At 39.9% G+C, this 19,120-nt stretch overlaps 1 protein-coding gene across 6 annotated transcripts in view; it reads right to left on the bottom strand.

Moving 5' to 3' along the window:
- The window catches only part of SLC38A6 (solute carrier family 38 member 6), a 64,819-nt gene that overhangs the window by 44,562 nt on the left and 1,137 nt on the right, over positions 1–19,120 (bottom strand). For 3 of the 6 annotated variants that reach the window (XM_030558521.1, XM_030558520.1, XM_030558525.1), the window contains exons 2-5: positions 17,183–17,313; positions 16,285–16,358; positions 11,537–11,589; positions 5,759–5,798 (exon numbers count right to left, since the gene is read on the bottom strand). In XM_030558521.1, the coding sequence (XP_030414381.1) occupies positions 5,759–5,798; positions 11,537–11,589; positions 16,285–16,358; positions 17,183–17,313 (298 nt within the window). The remainder of the gene's footprint in view (positions 1–5,758; positions 5,799–11,536; positions 11,590–16,284; positions 16,359–17,182; positions 17,314–19,120) is intronic. The other 3 variants (XM_030558523.1, XM_030558524.1, XM_030558519.1) reach the window with 2 other exon arrangements.

Here is a 19,120-nt window from a genome sequence, read left to right as displayed (position 1 = left end):
GCAGAACCCTGGGTCTGGCCCAATGCACCCCGCTCACTGCTACACAGCCGCAACTCCATTCGAGTTTCAATAGCAGGGGCTCCCTCTAGATTTGGTTACTTCTGGAGAGGATTATGTAACAGAACAGATAAACATTGATGGGGTTTTTTACATTACAAAATGGATGTTTTAAAAGGTCAAATCTGATTTTTTAATTTAAAATACATTTTTCTTTTAAAAATTAAACCCATTTCAAATTAAAATTACAACCTTACTATACTCTATTAAAATCATTTAAATTAAATAAAAAACATTCAAACAGTACATCTTTGCTGCTGAAGTTTCAAAGAAAGTCATACCACTGACTCTCTTTGAAAAATCACTGAACAAGCACTGGAACCAGAGTTTGTTGTACGGCTAAATCAGCTTTTGACAGCAGTAGCCTCTTCTGCAGGTGAAGAGATAATTTCTTCATTTCAGTTTGTCCCACATCCCACTAGTTCAGTTCAACAACTAGTTCATTCAGTTTGAGAAACCTGTTGGGAGCTGAAAAAGCAGGAAAAAATTTATTTTCCTCTTCCAATCTCAGAATAAAAATGAGGAGTGACAGGAGAAGATCTAACAGTTCTAAAATCTTGAAGGTTATGGTGACTAGAAACAATCAGTTGACTTCATTAACTACAGATAATACTTTTTGTTTAATTTTAATTTAATTTCATTTATATGTTTATATGTAAAACATGTTTTGATTAACTTTTTTCTTTATGTGGCTAGCACATGTAATTTTAACTAACAAACATTTTTTAAATATGATTTTGTAGATTTTAATTGAATTTCAATTTCCATCCAAATGTAGCTTGACACAAATCTTAAGTAAAAAAAATATTAATAATCTAAAAAATAAGAAATGCATCTCAACATAACAAAAAAAGTAAAAAATCAAGAATTGGAATAAATGTGTGTTATATAATTGCTTCAATAATGTGTATTAGTATGGTATACCCTCCTGGTTAGCAAAGAAGTACCAAACCATACTATAGCAGGGCTACTCACCTCCTGAGTGTCCCCTCATGGCCAGGAGTAGCTCTGTGACACCCTGCCCCAGTGTCCCCTCTTGGGTAACTGAAGGACTCCATACAGTCTTATCCTCTAATTCATCACCATGGTTTATTACCAGAACATAGTTCAAAACAGTCCATAAAAAAATCCCAACACATATTCCATTTATCACCCCAGTGCAAACACACATTTAAATCTCAACACATCTTTCTCCCTCGATGCCACATATATGACACACTGGCACCTTCAGCCATGGCCTCTTTGCCAGTCCTCTTCTGACCCTCTGCCAGGATAGCCACCCCAGCCCTCCAACTGGAGTGCAACTCTGCTCTTCCCAGTGGAATCATCCACATGTTGGGAAATCATTCTTGCCAGAAGAGCATCCCTCAACTCCCTCTGGTCCTCTCACTATTCCCTAAGGTTCAGCCTTTCAGCGCTGAGACATCAGTCTTGGCTCCAGCTTGGAAACAGCAGGCACCTGCTGCCTTCAGCCCTGGCTCTCTGGCTTGAAGAGAAACCCCTCTTGCTGCTCTCCTTGCCTTCAGCCTTCTCCCAGGAACCATTCAGTCTCCTAGCTCTGGCACCTCTCATCTGCCGGATTTCCACCTGACTCACGTCTGTGTTCTAAGGCAACCCTAACTGGCCCTCTTTCTTCTCTAGGGCTCAGATAACCTCTGTTAAGCCCACTTGAAGTGAGCTGAGGCAGCACAGGTACCGGCCCTACGCCTCTTAATAGTCCAGTGCCACTCTGTGACACATACTAACCAATGAGAGCGAACCATTCTTTTTCAAAATAACTAAAGAGTATAAATGCAGGACAAGATTAACATTAATTATGGAAATCAAGATTTCCTACTTGCTGATTTAAATAAAAAAATAATTGATTTAAATCAATCCACTCTGTTATATAAATAAGTGAATATCACCTGGTGCTGTGGTAACTGAGTATCTTCCTTAGGACAAAATGATTTTTCCCTCTCCTCCCTACACATGCAGACTGAGAACTGCATAGAGAGCCCTTCAGCTGGGATGTGTGTAGATGGAATAGGCCACAGTCTTCCTCCCACTTTCAGCATGGCAGGCCTGGGATGTACACCTAGAGGATCATTCCATGCATGAATCTCAGGAGGAGGTGGGAAGTGAGACAAAGGATGTGGATGGGATAACATGATGATCTGGCATTGTGTCAATTCCTATCTACGGCCTAATTCTGCAACCCCTTCTCATGCTAAATAGCATTTATGTGAATAATCCCACTGAAGTCAGTGGGACTATTTGAGTGAGTAACTATTACCAGTATGGAGTAAACACCTGCAGGACTGGGTCACTGAAAGTCACAAAATACTGACTAAGGGAATCAGCAAGGATACCAGATTAGCCTGAATCCTCCCACTCAACCTACCAGTGTTAGCTCATTAATGAATATCTATAATATAGCAACACATTCATGTTGCTATAAAGACAGCTTGGTAAGTATTTCCATTGTTTTTTAATAGCTCTCTATTTTTGAAGTTTATATTACTCAAGTAAAATTTTGCTTGAAAATAAAAATCTTTAGGCCATAGTTTTTTTGTTTTGTTTTTTAAATAAATGCAATTTAAATGTGGCTATTTCAAAATGAGCAGAGTAAAAATATTAATAGTTTAAGAAGCTTTTTAAAGCTTGCAAAACTAAAAATAGCTGACAAATTTTAATCGCTAGTCTGTTCAAGTCCTCAGCTAGTTTTTCGTATTTAAATGGACTATTTAATTGGCTCTGCTTGAGTAAACAAACAGGCACCATCAAGACTTGTAAATGTGGAAAAAATAAAAATAGGTTAAATGTTGATTTAATCTTCACAACAACAGTATAAAAATTGAATAATCGTGTTTAAAAACTTTAGAATGACAAATCCCAAGCACTATCCCTAACTTTGAATTCCCTGGCTTCTGATTGCTTATGTCTCAACTTTAACTTTTAAAATGACTATTAAAGAGATTTTTTTTTAAAGCTTATTGATCCAAATTTGAGTTACTATTCCTTTTCTTATAGCTGTTTGTAAAAACTATGCAAGTTTTTCTTTGGTCAATGTGTCTTTGCACAGTAGTAAAGAAAGCAACCCCACATAAACAAACAAACCAGCGGGTGTGTTCAATAAAGTTATTAAAAATAAGAAGTTTGCTTTCAACTCTGCAAGGTATCTTTTGTTTTGAGTTTTTTAAAACAAAATATAACCATGAGAAAATTTTTTTTTTAAAGATTATGAAAAAATAAATAATAAAAAACAAACCCAGAACACTGAAGGCACCTTTTTAAACATGGTAAAAATAAAATAAAATAAAATAAAATCTCCACTCCAACTGAGTGTAAATCACTTCCATATATTCTGGATACTTTTAGAAATAATGATACCACACTAAAAAATAATGCCTAACCCACATTCTGAAAGTGCCAATAATCTCCTTTGTAAAGAGATTCCATATGATGCAATATTCCCAATTCTGATGATGGAAGAGGTAAATAGAGATCATTTTATTTCTAGTCGTATTCTGAAATTTAAGGCGTTGATACAGCTTGAAAGACTATTGAAGGGTCATGGCTTTGCTGGCTGCAAAGAAACAAGGGTGGGGAGACACACCAAAGAAAGGGCTGAACATAAAGAAGTCCATACTGATAAATCTAGAGGCATCTCTTCAGGACAAACTAAACTCAAAGGCCTGATCCCTCTCACTAAGAAATCCATGGAAGGGGACCAAAAAGGCAAGAAAACTTCATGTACCTTCTTTGTCTTCTCAAGGGTCAAGAAGATGGAGTTTTGATGGGGAGAGGCCTCCTAATCCTGGGAATCTGTTAGATACTAGGAGAGCCAACTATAAGGATTATTCCTGACACCGCACAGCTTCACTAGCTCCCACCTTTCCCCTGGCAGCACACTTCCAAAGAACCATGCTGCCATTGGCTGAGTCCCTTTGAGACAGTAGAAATAGCAGTTGCTGTGGAGGGAGGATTCCCTGAATGTGAAAACAAAGCTGACAGCTGTTTTAACATGTACATCTGGAGGCTGCGCAGGGGGAAGTGGACAACAGACAAATCCCTACTCCTCTCATCCCCCACGGAAGCTGCACTCCCCATCCCCACCCCCAGTTAGACAAGGCAGAGTGCCTCTTTATGCAAAGGGAGGTGCTTTTGGTCTACACTGATTCAGTTAGGGATAGCTGATTTTTCACTGTGAAATGGGTTAATCTTTGCAAAGAACTTAAATATATGAGGGCAGAAAATACTTGTGCCACTCTCCTACACTCCTTTGCACTTAAATCCTGAGAACCAAAAGACAGAGGATTTGGAAAGTGACAGGCATTTTTAAATACCTGAAAGCATGTTTTCCAGTTGTGAAAGCTGTTCCTTGAATTAACCTATTAAACAGAAATGAAATTCTTGGCAGAACAGGTCAAGATCTCTCACAGAGAAGTCCATTGCAGAAGATGGAATAAGTAGTTTGATAATATCCAACATACAACAGCTTGGGCCTCTAGCATGACTAAACTGAGTTTTATTAAAAGTGACACACAGAGAAGGTTATGAACTGTTATGAGGATGAAATAAGACTCAAATTTCCTTTGACCACACAGCCTTGTACTAGGTCTCAGAGTCACCTGAACCTTCACTATGTATCCCCTCTTTGTCTTATAGCATTTATTTAGTGGTCCAGTCAAATGGGAAAGGAAATTTAAAAATCTGTTCATAGCTACATAACATCCTCTAAAACCTGCATGAATAAATAATCTTTAGACCTTGGAATTAACGTGTTCGCTCCTGTCTGGAATTAATTCCAGGATTTTTACAGCCATTTAAATTAAGTAGTTTCCATTACTAGCAATTTTAGTAAAGGCAGGCCAATCATAAAATCAGTCATTTGGTCTACTTCTAGGTCCATTTTGCAATGAGTCCAGGTACTCTGCTAATAATTGCTTGTTCTTTATAGACAAACACTGGAACACTGTTTGTCTAAGTCATTATAAATGAGTGTCTGCGTCCTCTTTCCTGATCTTTTTATTTTGTTTTCAGCACATTTCCTGCTTTCGCCCAGGAGAAAGAATCCAGTTTAAACCTGAGCATTCCACAGTAGTCAGTCAGTCTCTTCTAACTCTACCTTTTAAACCTACCTTCTTTAGGACTCTACTCTTAATATTTCTGTGACTACTCCTACTTTATTCATATGCTGGTTGCTAATTGGGAGTTACATGTTTATAACTATGTAATTGATTATTTTTATTTCAAGACAGTTATTTCATTAGGAAATGTACTAAGAAGGGCAAAAAAGAACTATATAGCTAGACTACACAGCAGATGACAAAACTGATTAGTGTGAAAAACAGACCACATTATGAAGGAGAATGTATACTCAGCACAAAATCTCGAATTAACCAAAACCGGAGGAAAAGTACCATTAAGCTAGCATATACAACATTCTGTGATTCAGTAAATAGAAGCCACTAAACAACTACATTCAAAGGCCAATCTTTTATGCTTGCATTCATCATGTCATGTGTAGGAATTGTAGGGTAAAGAACATGTGATGTGACAAAGTGTACCTACTGTAGCACTTGGGCATAACAAGATCTCATAAACCTTGCCTTAAATTTCCTCTGTCAGCCTCTCTCACAAGTATAATTTTACCTAAATAGAAATTTGTGTTTGTAAACATCTCAAAGCACACATATCCCACTATGAAATTTCTTACCTCCAATATTCTGAATAATTATCGTACTTCCCACAATAACCTGTAAAACAATTGATTTCTTTAGAAAGAGAAAGGAAAACTAAAAACAAAACTTCAGTCTTTAACAGTCAAATTGCATACTGATGATCTTAAACCAAATGTAGAACTGATAATTAGTACTGAAAGGAAGGGTGTTTTCTGTTTAATGACTAGTTCATAAAATATGGAAACAAATTAATAGAACAGCAAAAATCTTCACCAGAATACTGTATTTTCATTTTGAGATGACAGAACAAAAGTAGTTATAAATGAAGTCTGCTCTGTAGACTGCTCATTTTTGTATCATTCAGAGGGCATATGAGTGTATTCTAATAATTTTCTTAGAACTTCACTGCATCTGTCATTCGGCTCTGAAGAGACAATCAGATAGTTCATGCAAATCTCTTCTGTGTGTAAGCCTCATCAGAGACTATGAATATTTTTTAAACCTCATTTTCTCTTTAGAATATTAAAAATTTACTCTTAGATCAGGGATTTTTTTTAATTTAAATCTGATTGTTTGTAGGACCAATGCTGGGAAAGAAGTTTATCCATCCAGAAAGCACTGAATTGATCCAAAGTGTATCTAGCCTTTATAGTCATGAAAGAAGACCTTAAAATTTGTAGCCAATGGGGCTAGCCTGCCGGCTTGCTATGTTATGTAATCTGTTTGTTTTTATTGGTTTGATTGATTATATTTTGATTTATATTGCAGTAGATATTATTTCATTATATTTGGCGGTAATGCAAGGAATCTACAGGACTGTATCCTGTATGATCAGCTAGAGCAAGTTAGCATAAGTGTTTGTAACCTTAGGTAATTTATCTATACCAACCAGTTATCCTTCTGACTTTGGGGAACTGAATGGAGAACTAAGTTCTGGAACACATCGGTAACCACAAGGTATACCGCAAGAACATGGAAGTAACAGTTCAGGCCAAAGGTAATGGTTTTGAGAATGAGATAATCGATATTAATATGTATGAATGTTATTAATATGTAAGAATATACTAGTCTGTAGATTAAGGGCACTCTAAGATTTGTCTGGATGAGAAAATAAGATTTGGGCATGGAAGGTTGGGCACTGATATGAAAATTCAGGACAGTGCCAGGACCCTATAAGAGGGCAAACCCCGAGGTTGAGGAATCCTTCTCTTAGTTATCTTTCTTTAAATTTTCTTTTGTTAAACTATCAGCTTCACTTCTGCAATATAGCTTAGCTACTCAACTCTCGAATCTAATCTCTATCATTTTGGGATTGAGGAACCTGGACCAACAAACTCACTGGACATGCCAGAGATGAGGGTGGTCCTCTGTGTAGCACTACCAAAGAGTGAGTATGCTGGTTTATATAGCTTTTGTAAAAGGAATGTTATCACCAGGAACTACAGAACTGTACCTTTTTTTGTGGCTCTGTCGTTTGTAAATTTGATTACTCTTGTTTATTTTAATAAAGATCTTAAAATTTTGACCTTGTCCACAGTGTGAATGTCCTTGCTGCACACCTCAAGAGTCCAGACAAAGTACTGAACTCTCTACATTCTCTAATTCTGTAGCCTGATTTTGGGATAAGAATCTAAGGGCTTGTCTACATCAGAAAGTTGCAGCGCTGATGAGGGAGTTACAGCGCTGCAACTTAGGAGGTGTACACATCTGCAGGGCACCACCAGCGCTGCAACTCCCTGTTTGCAGCGCTGGCCGTACTCCCGTTTTGTCTCGGGTGTAGAGGATCCAGCGCTGGTGATCCAGCGCTGGTAATCAAGTATAGACACTTACCAGCGCTTTTCTTGACCTCCGTGGAATAAGCAGGTATCCCAGCATACCTGAGGAAGCCTCTGGTAATCAAGCTGGTCTCCTTCCCCGGCTTGCTCTCGCGTTCCCCGAACCCCGAGCAAGCAGGTCTCCTTCCCTGAGGTTTGCAGGGTGGTTCGGGGAACGCGAGAGCAAACCGCGGCGAAGCTGGTCTCCTTCCCCGGTTTGCTCTCGCGTTCCCCGAACAAGCAGGTCTCCTTCCCTGCGGTTTGCAGGGTGGTTCGGGGAACACGAGAGCAAACCGCAGCGAAGCTGGTCTCCTTTCCCGGTTTGCTCTCTCGTTCCCCAAACCCCGAGCAAGCAGGTCTCCTTCCCTGAGGTTTGCAGAGTGGTTCGGAGAACGCGAGAGCAAACCGCGGCGAAGCTGGTCTCCTTTCCCGGTTTGCTCTCGCGTTCCCCGAACAAGCAGGTCTCCTTCCCTGCGGTTTGCAGGGTGGTTCGGGGAACGCGAGAGCAAATCGCGGAGAAGCTGGTCTCCTTCCCCGGTTTGCTCTCGCGTTCCCCGAACAAGCAGGTCTCCTTCCCTGCGGTTTGCAGGGTGGTTCGGGGAACGCGAGAGCAAACCGCGGCGAAGCTGGTCTCCTTCCCCAGTTTGCTCTCGCGTTCCCCGAACAAGCAGGTCTCCTTCCTTGCGGTTTGCAGGGTGGTTCGGGGAACGCGAGAGCAAACCGCGGCGAAGCTGGTCTCCTTTCCCGGTTTGCTCTCGCGTTCCCCGAACCCCCCTTGAAGCCGCCCAACAGAGCTGCAGTGTGGCCACATCTAACACCACTTGCAGCGCTGGTTGCTGTAAGTGTGGCCACTCTGCAGCGCTGGCCCTATACAGCTGTACTAATACAGCTGTAACAACCAGCGCTGCAAAATTTTAGATGTAGACATGGCCTAAGTATCTTCTGGTCAGATCATTGGCAAGCCTATAATAAATCAGCCCTATAAAATCAGGTTAACAAATTATGTTTCTGTGATTACTATCTTGCTGTCTTTCTAGTTCAATTCCAGCATATAACCATGGACCAAAGTAGTAGGTACTTATTTTGTGGGCACAAAGATAGTAAATAAATAATCAGCATTTGAATATTACAGTGTTGGGTGCAATGGAAAAAGCTAAGAAAGAGGAATAAAGAGAAGAAAAAGAGGTGACTGAAAACCTGGATCAACTTCTACGTACATTCCAAAGTTCAGATTCCAATCTTTCAGGTAGTTTATAGAATTAATTTCTAGTTGTAATGTGTTACAAAACAGTAATTATTAAAATCATGCCAGAATTGAAGCTGAGAAAAAAGCAAGATAATTATGACATGTTTTTAAGAAGTATGAGACCTTGTCATTTGCCAAGACTGGAAAGAAATGTCTAACACTACCAGACAGCTAAAATTACCAGCTTTTCAACAGTAGAAACCACGCATTTTTGGTTCTGATTGCTTGTGGTTAACACATTTAGAATGGATATGATAAAAACAGATTTAATATTTTGTTAAACATTGAGATTTATTACCAGTTGAGGTAACTTGATCTAATCTTAGCTTTGGTCAATAAATCTGAGATCAGAATCTGGCCAGTGAAGCAGAAAAAAAAAGACTTCTGCCTTGTGCTTTTTTTGTCTTCAGGAAGTTGTTTAAAAAGGCAACCTTTTATTAACTTTGTTCTGGCAGTTCACACACAACCTGAAGTACTCCTCAAGTACTCCTTGTTCTTTTTGCTGACACAGACTAACACAGCTACCACTCTGAAACACAGATCATAATAATAATAATAATGGAGAATGGGTAATGTTTAATATACTTCTCTCTCAAAAAGAAGACCACTACCAGTATTTTTCCTGTTGTGACAGGGTATTCACCCCACACAAGGCAGAGTGGGTTACAGTAGGTCAATTAACCTTATGTGCTGCACCTAGAGGAGAGCCAGAGCTCAATAAAGCCTAATGGAAGAAGTAGCTCAGCTGGGAATGAGCAGATTGGGCCTGTCTAAAGGAATGAAGCTGAGAACAGAACAGGGCTGCTTCAGAGGAAGTAGTTGGCAGTCACTCCCTAAGGGAAGGGAGGTTTCTTTAAGGCTACAGAGTCCTGACAAGTCAAAGGGAGGAAGAAGTCTACAGTCACTCCCTGGGAGGAGGGTATTTGGGCTGGAGGACTAAAAAGGGGATGTAGGAAAGAGCCCAGGGAAACAGTGACAGGGTCTGGGAGCTAGAAGACTGTAGTTGCTAGACACATGGTCTCTGGGCTGGAACCTGGTGGACCCAAGTTTCCCTGTCAGCAGCTGGGAAAGTTACACAAGACCTGGCCTTGAACTGGAAGACTGCCTGGAACAGCATGTGGACAGTAGATCCTGTGGAATGCTAATATCTTGGAAGAGGAGGACTTCAGTGAGCTGGCTGGAGGGCTGAGTCACAAAGAGGGAGTACTGCAAAACCAGGAGAGTGAGGAGGAGATGTGGTAGAAGCAACTGTCAGACAGGGAGCCTCAGACTTGAAAGGAGCTAATATCTAGTTGTCACCATGAAGAGGTGTCCCAACAGTGAGAGAACCCCGTTACACTCGCACATGCTACATCTAACACTGGACAAATCCGGTTAAGAAAAATGCTTGCAGCAGACCATCTGTTAATCAACATGGAAGCCACATCAATTTATTCTTAACCCCCAGAAGCCTTTATAAGGACGTCTGAGAATAAGAATTGTTCATCTGAAGTGATCGCTAAATTTATAGCACTCCTTAAACTTTGTCTGATTTACTTATAGTATTCACCTTCCATGTAGCATCTAAGGTACATCTTCACAGCAAACAAACACCCACCACAGAGAGTCTCAGAGCCTGGGTCAACTTACTTGAGCTCATGCTGAGGAGCTAAAAATGGCAGTATAGATAGGGCCCTACCAAATTCATGGCTGTGAAAAATGCGTCACAGAACATGAAATAAGCCCCTCCCTGTAAAATCTGATCTTCCCCTTGCTACTGGGGGCTTCTAGGTGCAAGTCCCGGGTGGGCTTGTCCTTCCCCTGCACAGCTGGTCTCGCTCTCAGGGGGAGACCAGACCCACCTCCGAATGCCTCCGCCACTGCAGGAAGCTCCATCCCCAGAGGTTCCTGCAGCTGGAAGAGGCTTGTGGGGTTGGGTCTGATATCCTCCTGCTCCTGGAAGTGCCCCAGCTAGGGGCTCCTAGCTATAAGTCCCTGCTGGGCTGGGGAGGAACAAGATTTGTCCTTCCCTTGCATGACGGGGGAGTGGGGAGGGGGAAAATCAGACCCCCAAGGTTACACCACCAGATTTCAGATGCAAATAGATGAAAATATGACATTGACCAATTTTTAAATCCTCTGGCCATGAAATTGATCAAAATGGACCATGAATTTGATAGGGCCCTAAGTATAGATGTTTGGGCTCAGGTTCTGAAACCCAAAGAGGGTCTTGGAACCTGGGCTCTAGCCCAAGCCTGAAGATCTACACTACTATTTTTAGCCCTGCATAGCAGGACCTGCATGCTTGAGTCAGCTGACCTTGGCTCCGAGACTCACTGCTGCAAAGGAGTTTGCTGTATAGACATCCCCTAAGCTCTCTAAGAGTTGAAGCACCATGATGACTCATTCAGAGATATCTGTAAACAGATTATGTGGTGATATTGTGCAGAATTTGAATATGGATTGGAAAGTAACCACATTTTCCTTCAAGATGTCTGTGTGTGTAAACAGAATATGCCACCATAAATTAAAGTTACTTATTTCAGGGCTGACTGAACTTTTGGCCTGCACAGTCTAGAAATTGAAGGTGCCACAAGGACTCCTCATTGTTTTTGGGGAGTAATAAGAATTTATTTACAAAAAATGTTAGGGTTTTGCTAATTATACTACATAGCTATTTCTTAAACAGGAATGATGGAACTATAGTCAACAAAATATTTATCAGAACTAAAGTACAGAATAAAAGAGACATGGATACTGTAAACAGAAGTTACCTTCCCAGGTGATCCAAATGCAAAGAGACCAAGATCTTCATAAGAAGTGACAGCTGTTAAAAGAAAAACGAAGTATTTCCAATTTCATATTTACTTTAGTTATGAATAGTTGATTGTGGTTTTTTATTTATTTTTTTACACTGACAAAACTAAAGCAGTGTTTTATGATTCTCATTTATAATATAGCTTTAGGATATAAACACTTTCTTCAACATAAATAATGATCCGTATGCGCAGTAGAAATTTATATTACAGAAGTTTTACATTAAACATGATTACAAATATATGGATACCACATCACCTTCTCTTTAAGAATTCTTGTAGATTATACCATGGGTTAAACCATTCTGAACAATATTTTTAAACAAATTTTATTATTTCATTTTCATAAAGAATAAAAGGGGCAGCTTTATATTATTGTGGACAAATCTTTCAAGAAATGTAAGCCTCAGCGCTCAGTTCTGCAGGGTTTTGAGCACCCCCAACTCCTCCTAATTTCAGGGAGTGCTGAAGGTGCACTATACTTTGCAGGGTTAGCCCCTAAGCACAATCACTACAGATCCTTACATACAGTGTAAGCTGCACTGAGGCCCACCTTCAAAAGTAATCCCCTGACCTATGCAACCATATTAAAGTAATCCAAGATTTCCAATATATGTGCTGGTAATTTAAAAAGGGATCATTCCGAATGGAAGAATTAATCTCAAAATGTTGGTCAGTCCACATTTTGTTTCTAGAAAATCAAGAAGTATCAAAAAGATGTAAATTATTCTCAAAAATGCTACCCCCTTTCTTCTAGTCTATATTAATGCAGGACATGGCTGAGATTCAAACTGCTGTAAGTATTTTAGAAGGTAAATCAGTCTTAAACACGTTTTTATTTTTATAACTCTTATACTCTTTCCTCTTAGCCCCCTTGCGATGTGCTTTACCATCGCTTCCCATGTCACAAGTTATTTTGGCCCCAGCCTTGCAAGCTGACCTGCCAGGAAAACCCCTGGGAGCTGAGTCCCACGGAAGTCAATGGAATATCACATGGGAGAAAGCATCAGCCTGCGTCAATCAAGTTGCAGGATTGGGGCCTGTGGTGGGGCAGCTGCCCACCCCAGTAAACAGGGGTTAAAAGCAGCCTTGGAGAGGGCTGCAACTGGAAAAGCTGGGCTGATTAAGAAAGCAGCCACAGCTGTGGCCAGCTTAATCAGGGCCCAGCTGGCCCTTATAAGAGGGCTGTGGGCCAGCAGAAGGACAGAGTCTCTCTCTAGCTGTAGAGAGAGACGGGCCTGACTACTTGGGAGCTGAACAGAGTATCTAAGTGGAGGAGGATTGGGGAGTTCCAGCCTGTAAACCCCCAGGCTGCAGGCCTTGTTAAAGGCTGAAAAGGTACTGGGGTTGCAATGGAGCAGCTCAAGGATAGGCAGAGGCAGCAGGTCCAAACCCTCCTGGCCGATGATGAATGGCAATTACACTGCAGTCCATCCCAGTGAGTGGGGGTTAGATGGTGACTGGCAGTATCCAAAGACTGAGGTGAGGTGGAGATAGGGGGTTCCCTGGGGAGGGGCGACCCTGAGAGACTGCAGGGGCAAATCCCAGAGAGAAGGTGCACTGGGATCTGGGAGGGACATGGGGGGCCTCTGGCGAGCCAGACAGCAGCCTGCAGAGGCACTCTAAGGCTGCAAAAAAGCTAATTCCCAGGACAACAGCAGGCGGGGCCATGCTAGTGAGTTGTCACCCTGCCACAGGGCCTCAGACTAAACTCAAGACAGAGACACTGTTATTTGTCTGTAAAGTTACACACAGTAATAAATTACTGTAGCACAGATAAATAACAGAGAACTTAATCATCTTGTAGGCCTTTTGCAAGCTCAGTGTTTCACATTCCTCTCTAGTACCATCATCAATATGTTGTACAAAAACAAAATGGGCCAGAATCTGCTCTATTACACCAGCGTAAACCTAGAGTAACTGCATTTATGCTAGAAATTCAGTACTGTGAATAGTGTGGCATTTATTCTCAATTTTTTAAAAGTACAACAATTTGATTTTAAAAAGCAAAACCTCTACCAGTTTAAAGACAAGATAGTTCAGCAAAAATATGACTTCTGAAACATACTTCAACACAAGGGAAATCCAGTTGTATCCCCTGAGGTGAAATTGACAATTACGATACCAGCAACACTGATGACTGCATACTTCACATGCAAAAATGTAGCAGCAGCAGCTCACAATAACCCCATCAATAACATTAACCCTCTACTCCTGCAAAATAATTCCAGCTATTAGTTCAATCCTGCTATAACTGAAGACTGAACAAACCTCAACACACAACCTGGGAGTAAACAGCAATGTTTACCTGCTAAGCCATTTTATCGCTACTAGTAATTAGATTCGGTCACTGTTACAAATCCAGAGTATTTGTGTCATTAAAAAATTAGAAGCACGTCTCCAAAAGACATTATGACTAAAATGTGTGTGCTTAATATATCTATCTCCTATATTAATTCCATTTTAAAGGAAGCTTCCTCTGCAGGTACCTGCATGCCATTTCTTTTTACACTCATTTTTCATGATGACTTAGTATCACCACAATGAACAGTTTATAAACATTATCAAGGTACTTTTCATACCATAAAAGTATATCCCCAACTCATTCTCTAGAATTAACCACTGCAATTCCTTCCTTCCCAACCCCACTCTCCCATTAGCCCATAATTGCAGGTTTGTTCACAGATGCTGGTCTGATGCATTTTTTTTAAAGAATATATAATGATCTGTTTTGAAGAGTACTCCACATATAAAGAACAATGTACATTTCACTGAGATAGAGACATAGTAGGTCAAGCTTGTGGCCTTTCAGCCCTAACAGGTTTCCACTAAGAGACCAGGAATGTTCTGTAACCTGGAATTATCTGATTGTTTTTACAGGAATCACTGACCAAAACTATATTAAATATAACCTGACTGCAACCATATAAAAATCAATGAAAGTCTGCAAGTTTAAATTCAGGAATTTCAATACTGAGGCATATTTCTGGTCCTAGCTTAGCCTGGCAATGAGTTAATTGGTAGTAATTATTAATTGGAAAGGTGTTCTTCTAAAGCATGTGAAATAATTCATCTAATCACTTTACTGACATTGACTCCTTATACTTGTTTGTATTAAAAACAAAAAGAAAATGCTTCCCAGAAGAGCAATATTTCCTATGGATAATGACTTAAGGACCTAGAATATAAAGATGGTTTAAAGCCTCAAATTTCACCAAGTGGAAAATTCCTTTATTGTAAAATAGTTTTTCTTCCACTTCTCCCCTTTTCCCTGCCTCTGTAATTTCCTTTGCACTGGGTTGTCAATGAAGATGATAAATAAAATGAACATAATCACCACCATTTAAGATGTATATGATAACAGTGCTTTTCATCCACAGTTTTGAATACTCAAAAGTTTGTTATCCTCATTTTACAGATGGGAAAACGGATTAAATATCTTGCCCATAGTCAGAAAGCATGTCTGTCACATAACTGGGACTAGAACCCATGTCTCCTGACTTCCAGTCCAGTGCCTTATCCACTGCACGGATACCTCCTATGAGAAATGATAAATACTGTACATTAAAAGATTGGGTAGTGGGGGCCATATAAGATCCTACAATAGACAGATTAAGAGTTTTCAAACCTTTGCACTATCAGGTAACGATTCCTTTCTAATCTTGGAATCCTAACTGGCTGGAGAGAAAATGGAGCCACAAACTAGTCCAAAAGCACCAAGCAGCTATGGCCATCTTTCACTAAAGTAGCCCTAGCTGCTACTGAATTTTTTATTTTTTTTTTTAAGTGTGCGTAAAGGAGATCACTCAACTGATGAAGACAGGAACAGCAGTCTCTGAGCAGAATCAGGAAATAGTCAGGTGAGTGACCAAAGCTAGCTATGGAAAACAAAAGCAATAAAGAAAGAAAAGAAAGCTTTCTCCTACCATGAAAACCATCCTTAAAGTGAGGAAAACAGAGAGGGTGGTAATGACAAGATGGATGATGGAAACAGAGACCAGGTTATACTAGAAAATCTCCATGTAGTAGAATTTAAGGAACTGGCATTTTAAGGTTTCAATAACAGTTTAACAAAAGCATAAGTTAAATCATTAGGAGGCAGCTGAATAGCTATTGTAGAGAGTTAAGACTCCAAAGCAAATATTCATGAACTATGATAAGTTAATACGAAGGGTCTAGAATCAGAAGACACACCAGAATCAAGTAGTGTCAGATGATCTCTCAGAACAGGTATACGAAGAGCAAGAGGATGGATAACAGTCAAATAAGATTACTAAGCCTGATAAGGTATCCATTAAGGTTTAGGGCTTGCTGCTGCTCTTATGAGTTCAACGAAAGCAGGAGGGAGAGAGAGTGTGTGTGTGTAAAAAGATTGAATCCAGAAGGTGTTAAAACCGTCCTTACTAAGCTCTCTCAGATATTTGCCTTTTTTCGTGCATCTTTGCAGAATATCGGGGAGCTCAAAAATCATACCTACTGCAAAAAAAAATTTCAGTCAAAGTTTCAGAAGTATGACAATGTTTCAAAATCACACTTATGGATGAGTTTTAACAAAATAATGACAAATCTTAATTTTCAAAATATTACATCAACAGTGAGATACACAGTATCATATTTATATACCATTAATTCAAATAATTTTACAGGGTCATCTTTGTAGATGAGACAAACTATAGACTATTGCTCTATATATTCTCTTCACTTACCAGTCTGAATACACATACTAAGCAGCAGAAATACTGAGTAAGAAGCAAGGCTGGCAACAATCAGCAGCAAGATGCTAAAATATAAAATACTGTAGTTTAAGGCATTTCTTAAAGTAAAAAAAACATTCTCTTTTTAAAACTGGTTTATGATTGCACAAGAAAGAAGTTATGAGACAGGACTTCCTCATTTTATGGCTCACATCTGCTGACCAAAGTTCATATGGTCACTGACTTATCTGCTGTTTGCTGTGTTCCACTGCACTTGACATTTTTATGTGCTAAACTATAAGTCATCACAGATTTATGGAGGACAAAAGCACTGCACGTGAACCATCTCATAACCACAATTGGAACATAACCACCAGGAATTGCAACTCTACCGCATGCGTTTCTGTATATATATTAAAGTGAACTTAGTCCTTACAGAAGGAGTCAGACTAAATGCAGTGGTAGTTAGTCCTCTATTTATTCACAGAATAGGAACTGCATAAAGAGTAGAAATACAAGCTTCCCCACATTGCTCAGCAGAAGTGCATCAGCCCTATCCTGGACAGCCCAATTCTAAAACTAAATGGGATAATGATTTTGTGATATAAACATCTATCCATAGGAACTAGGTTGAGTACCAAATTGCCACCAATTTAATGGTAATTTAATGAGACTTCAGGTCAGTACCCCCACAGGCCAGATTTGAATGAATAACCTAGAAGTGAAAGGGGTCCATAGCCTTAAATGCCAAAAATACAAGCCATCCAGTCCTTGTACAATGTCATATTTTTCCATACAAAAATTTCAGCTCAGATCTTGCTCCCCACTTAAAAAAAAAGTTATGTACAGTACTTCAGGAACATGTAAAGGTCATTTTAGAAAGGATATGTATGTGAAACTAAAAATTTACCTAAATCCAATGACCCCTGTGTTGGCCATAGCATAAGATAAACCAAGTATTCCACTTCCCATGATTGCATTCATTAAATTAAATACTGAGAAACCAAAGGAAACACCTGAAGATGCATGATTCAGAGCACTCTGTAAATAGGATAAACAAATACAATTAGTATGAGGGTTTTGTGTTTTTGTTTGTTTGTTTGTTTTGGAGAGACCAAAGAAATTTCAGCCACATAACTTCTCTCTCTCTCCATCAGCAGACCCTTATAAAACTCTAGAACCCAGACTTAAAAAATAAATAGTACAGCGTAGTAATGATCCCCAAACACAGTAGTTTTCTACTGCAAACTAGAGTGGTTTATATTCTAATGTGGTTAGCTTTGTTTGTTAAAGATGACTTTGATAGCCATTGAAGTGGGGAAGAAGGAGGAGAAAGATAAGGAAATGGCAGCACTTGGGAGAGTTGAATGCTTCCAAGCCTTAGTTAAATAAATGATCAAACATCTCAGAAAAACTGTTCTCCTCACTTTAAAGACTTGTACTACGCTGTGTGCCTGCTTCAATGCTCATTTCTTCTTGCTCCACTCTGTAGGGCCAAATCTCCCCGCTATCAGCCCCACTTTGTATCCTTGTCATCTTTCTGCCACCTTCTAGGTATTATTTTATTAGTTCACACTGTCCTTTGAGCATAAGAGTCTTTTTTACATGTGCTAAACTCCTTCTCCTCTCCTTAAAATATCTCCTCAAAATACACTTCATAGAATCACAGAATCATAGAACTGGAAGTTGACCTCAAGAGGTCATCTAGTCCAGTCTCCTGCACTCAAGGCAGGACTAAGTATTATCTAGACCATCCCTGACAGGTGTTTGTCCAACCTGCTCTTAAAAATCCCTAATGATGGAGATTCCACAACCTCCCTAGGCAATTTATTCCAGTTCTTAACTACTCTGACAGTTAGGAAGTTTTTCCTAATGTCCAACCTAAACCGCCCTTGCTGCAATTTAAGCCCACTGCCTCTTGTCCTATCCACAGATCTTAAGAACAATTTTTCTCCCTCCTCCTTGTAACAACCTTTTATGTACATCTCTACCCCGATATAACACAACCCGATATAACACGAATTTGGATATAATGTGGTAAAGCGGCGATCGGAGGGGGGGAGGGGCTGCACATTCCGGTGGAGCAAAGCAGGTTCGATATAACACGGTTTCACCTATAATGCAGTAAGATTTTTTTAGCTCCCGAGGACAGCGTTATATCAGGGTAGAGGTGTACTTGAAAACTATTATGCCCCCTCTCAGTCTTCTCTTCTCCAGACTAAACAAATCCAGTTTTTTTCAATCTTCCCTCACAGGTCATGTTTTCTAGACCTTTAATCTTTTTTGTTGCTCTTCTGTGGACCATCTCCAATTTGTTCACATTTATCCTGAAATGTGGCACCCAGAACTGGACACAATACTTCAGTTGAGGCCTAATTAGTGCGGAGTATAGCGGAAGAATTATTTCTCGCATCTTGCTTACAATACTCTTGTTAGTATCTCCCAAAATGATGCTTGCTTTTTTTGCAATCGTGTTACACTGTTGACTCATATTTAGCTTGTGATCCACTATGACCCCTAGATTCCTTTCTGCAGTTCTCCTTCCTAGGCAGTCATTTCCCATTTTGTATGTGTGCAACTGATTGTTCTTTCCTGAGTGGAGTACTCTGCATTTGTCCTTATTGAATCTGATCCTATTTACTTCAGACTGCTTGTCCAGTTCATTTTGAATTTTAATTCTACCCTCCAAAGCACTTGCAACCTTTCCCAGCTTTAAAAGCAGCAAAGAATCCTGTGGCACCTTATAGACTAACAGACGTCCTGGAGCATGAGCTTTCGTGGGTGAATACTCACTTCGTCAGATGCATACTAGCTCATCTCAATCGATTAGACTCTTCCTGTTGCTATG

Source organism: Gopherus evgoodei, chromosome 4 (genome assembly GCF_007399415.2).
Source record: "Gopherus evgoodei ecotype Sinaloan lineage chromosome 4, rGopEvg1_v1.p, whole genome shotgun sequence".
Classification (NCBI taxonomy): domain Eukaryota; kingdom Metazoa; phylum Chordata; order Testudines; family Testudinidae; genus Gopherus; species Gopherus evgoodei.
Note: the sequence above shows the minus strand (reverse complement) of the source record. Positions and strands in the feature narration are given on the sequence as shown.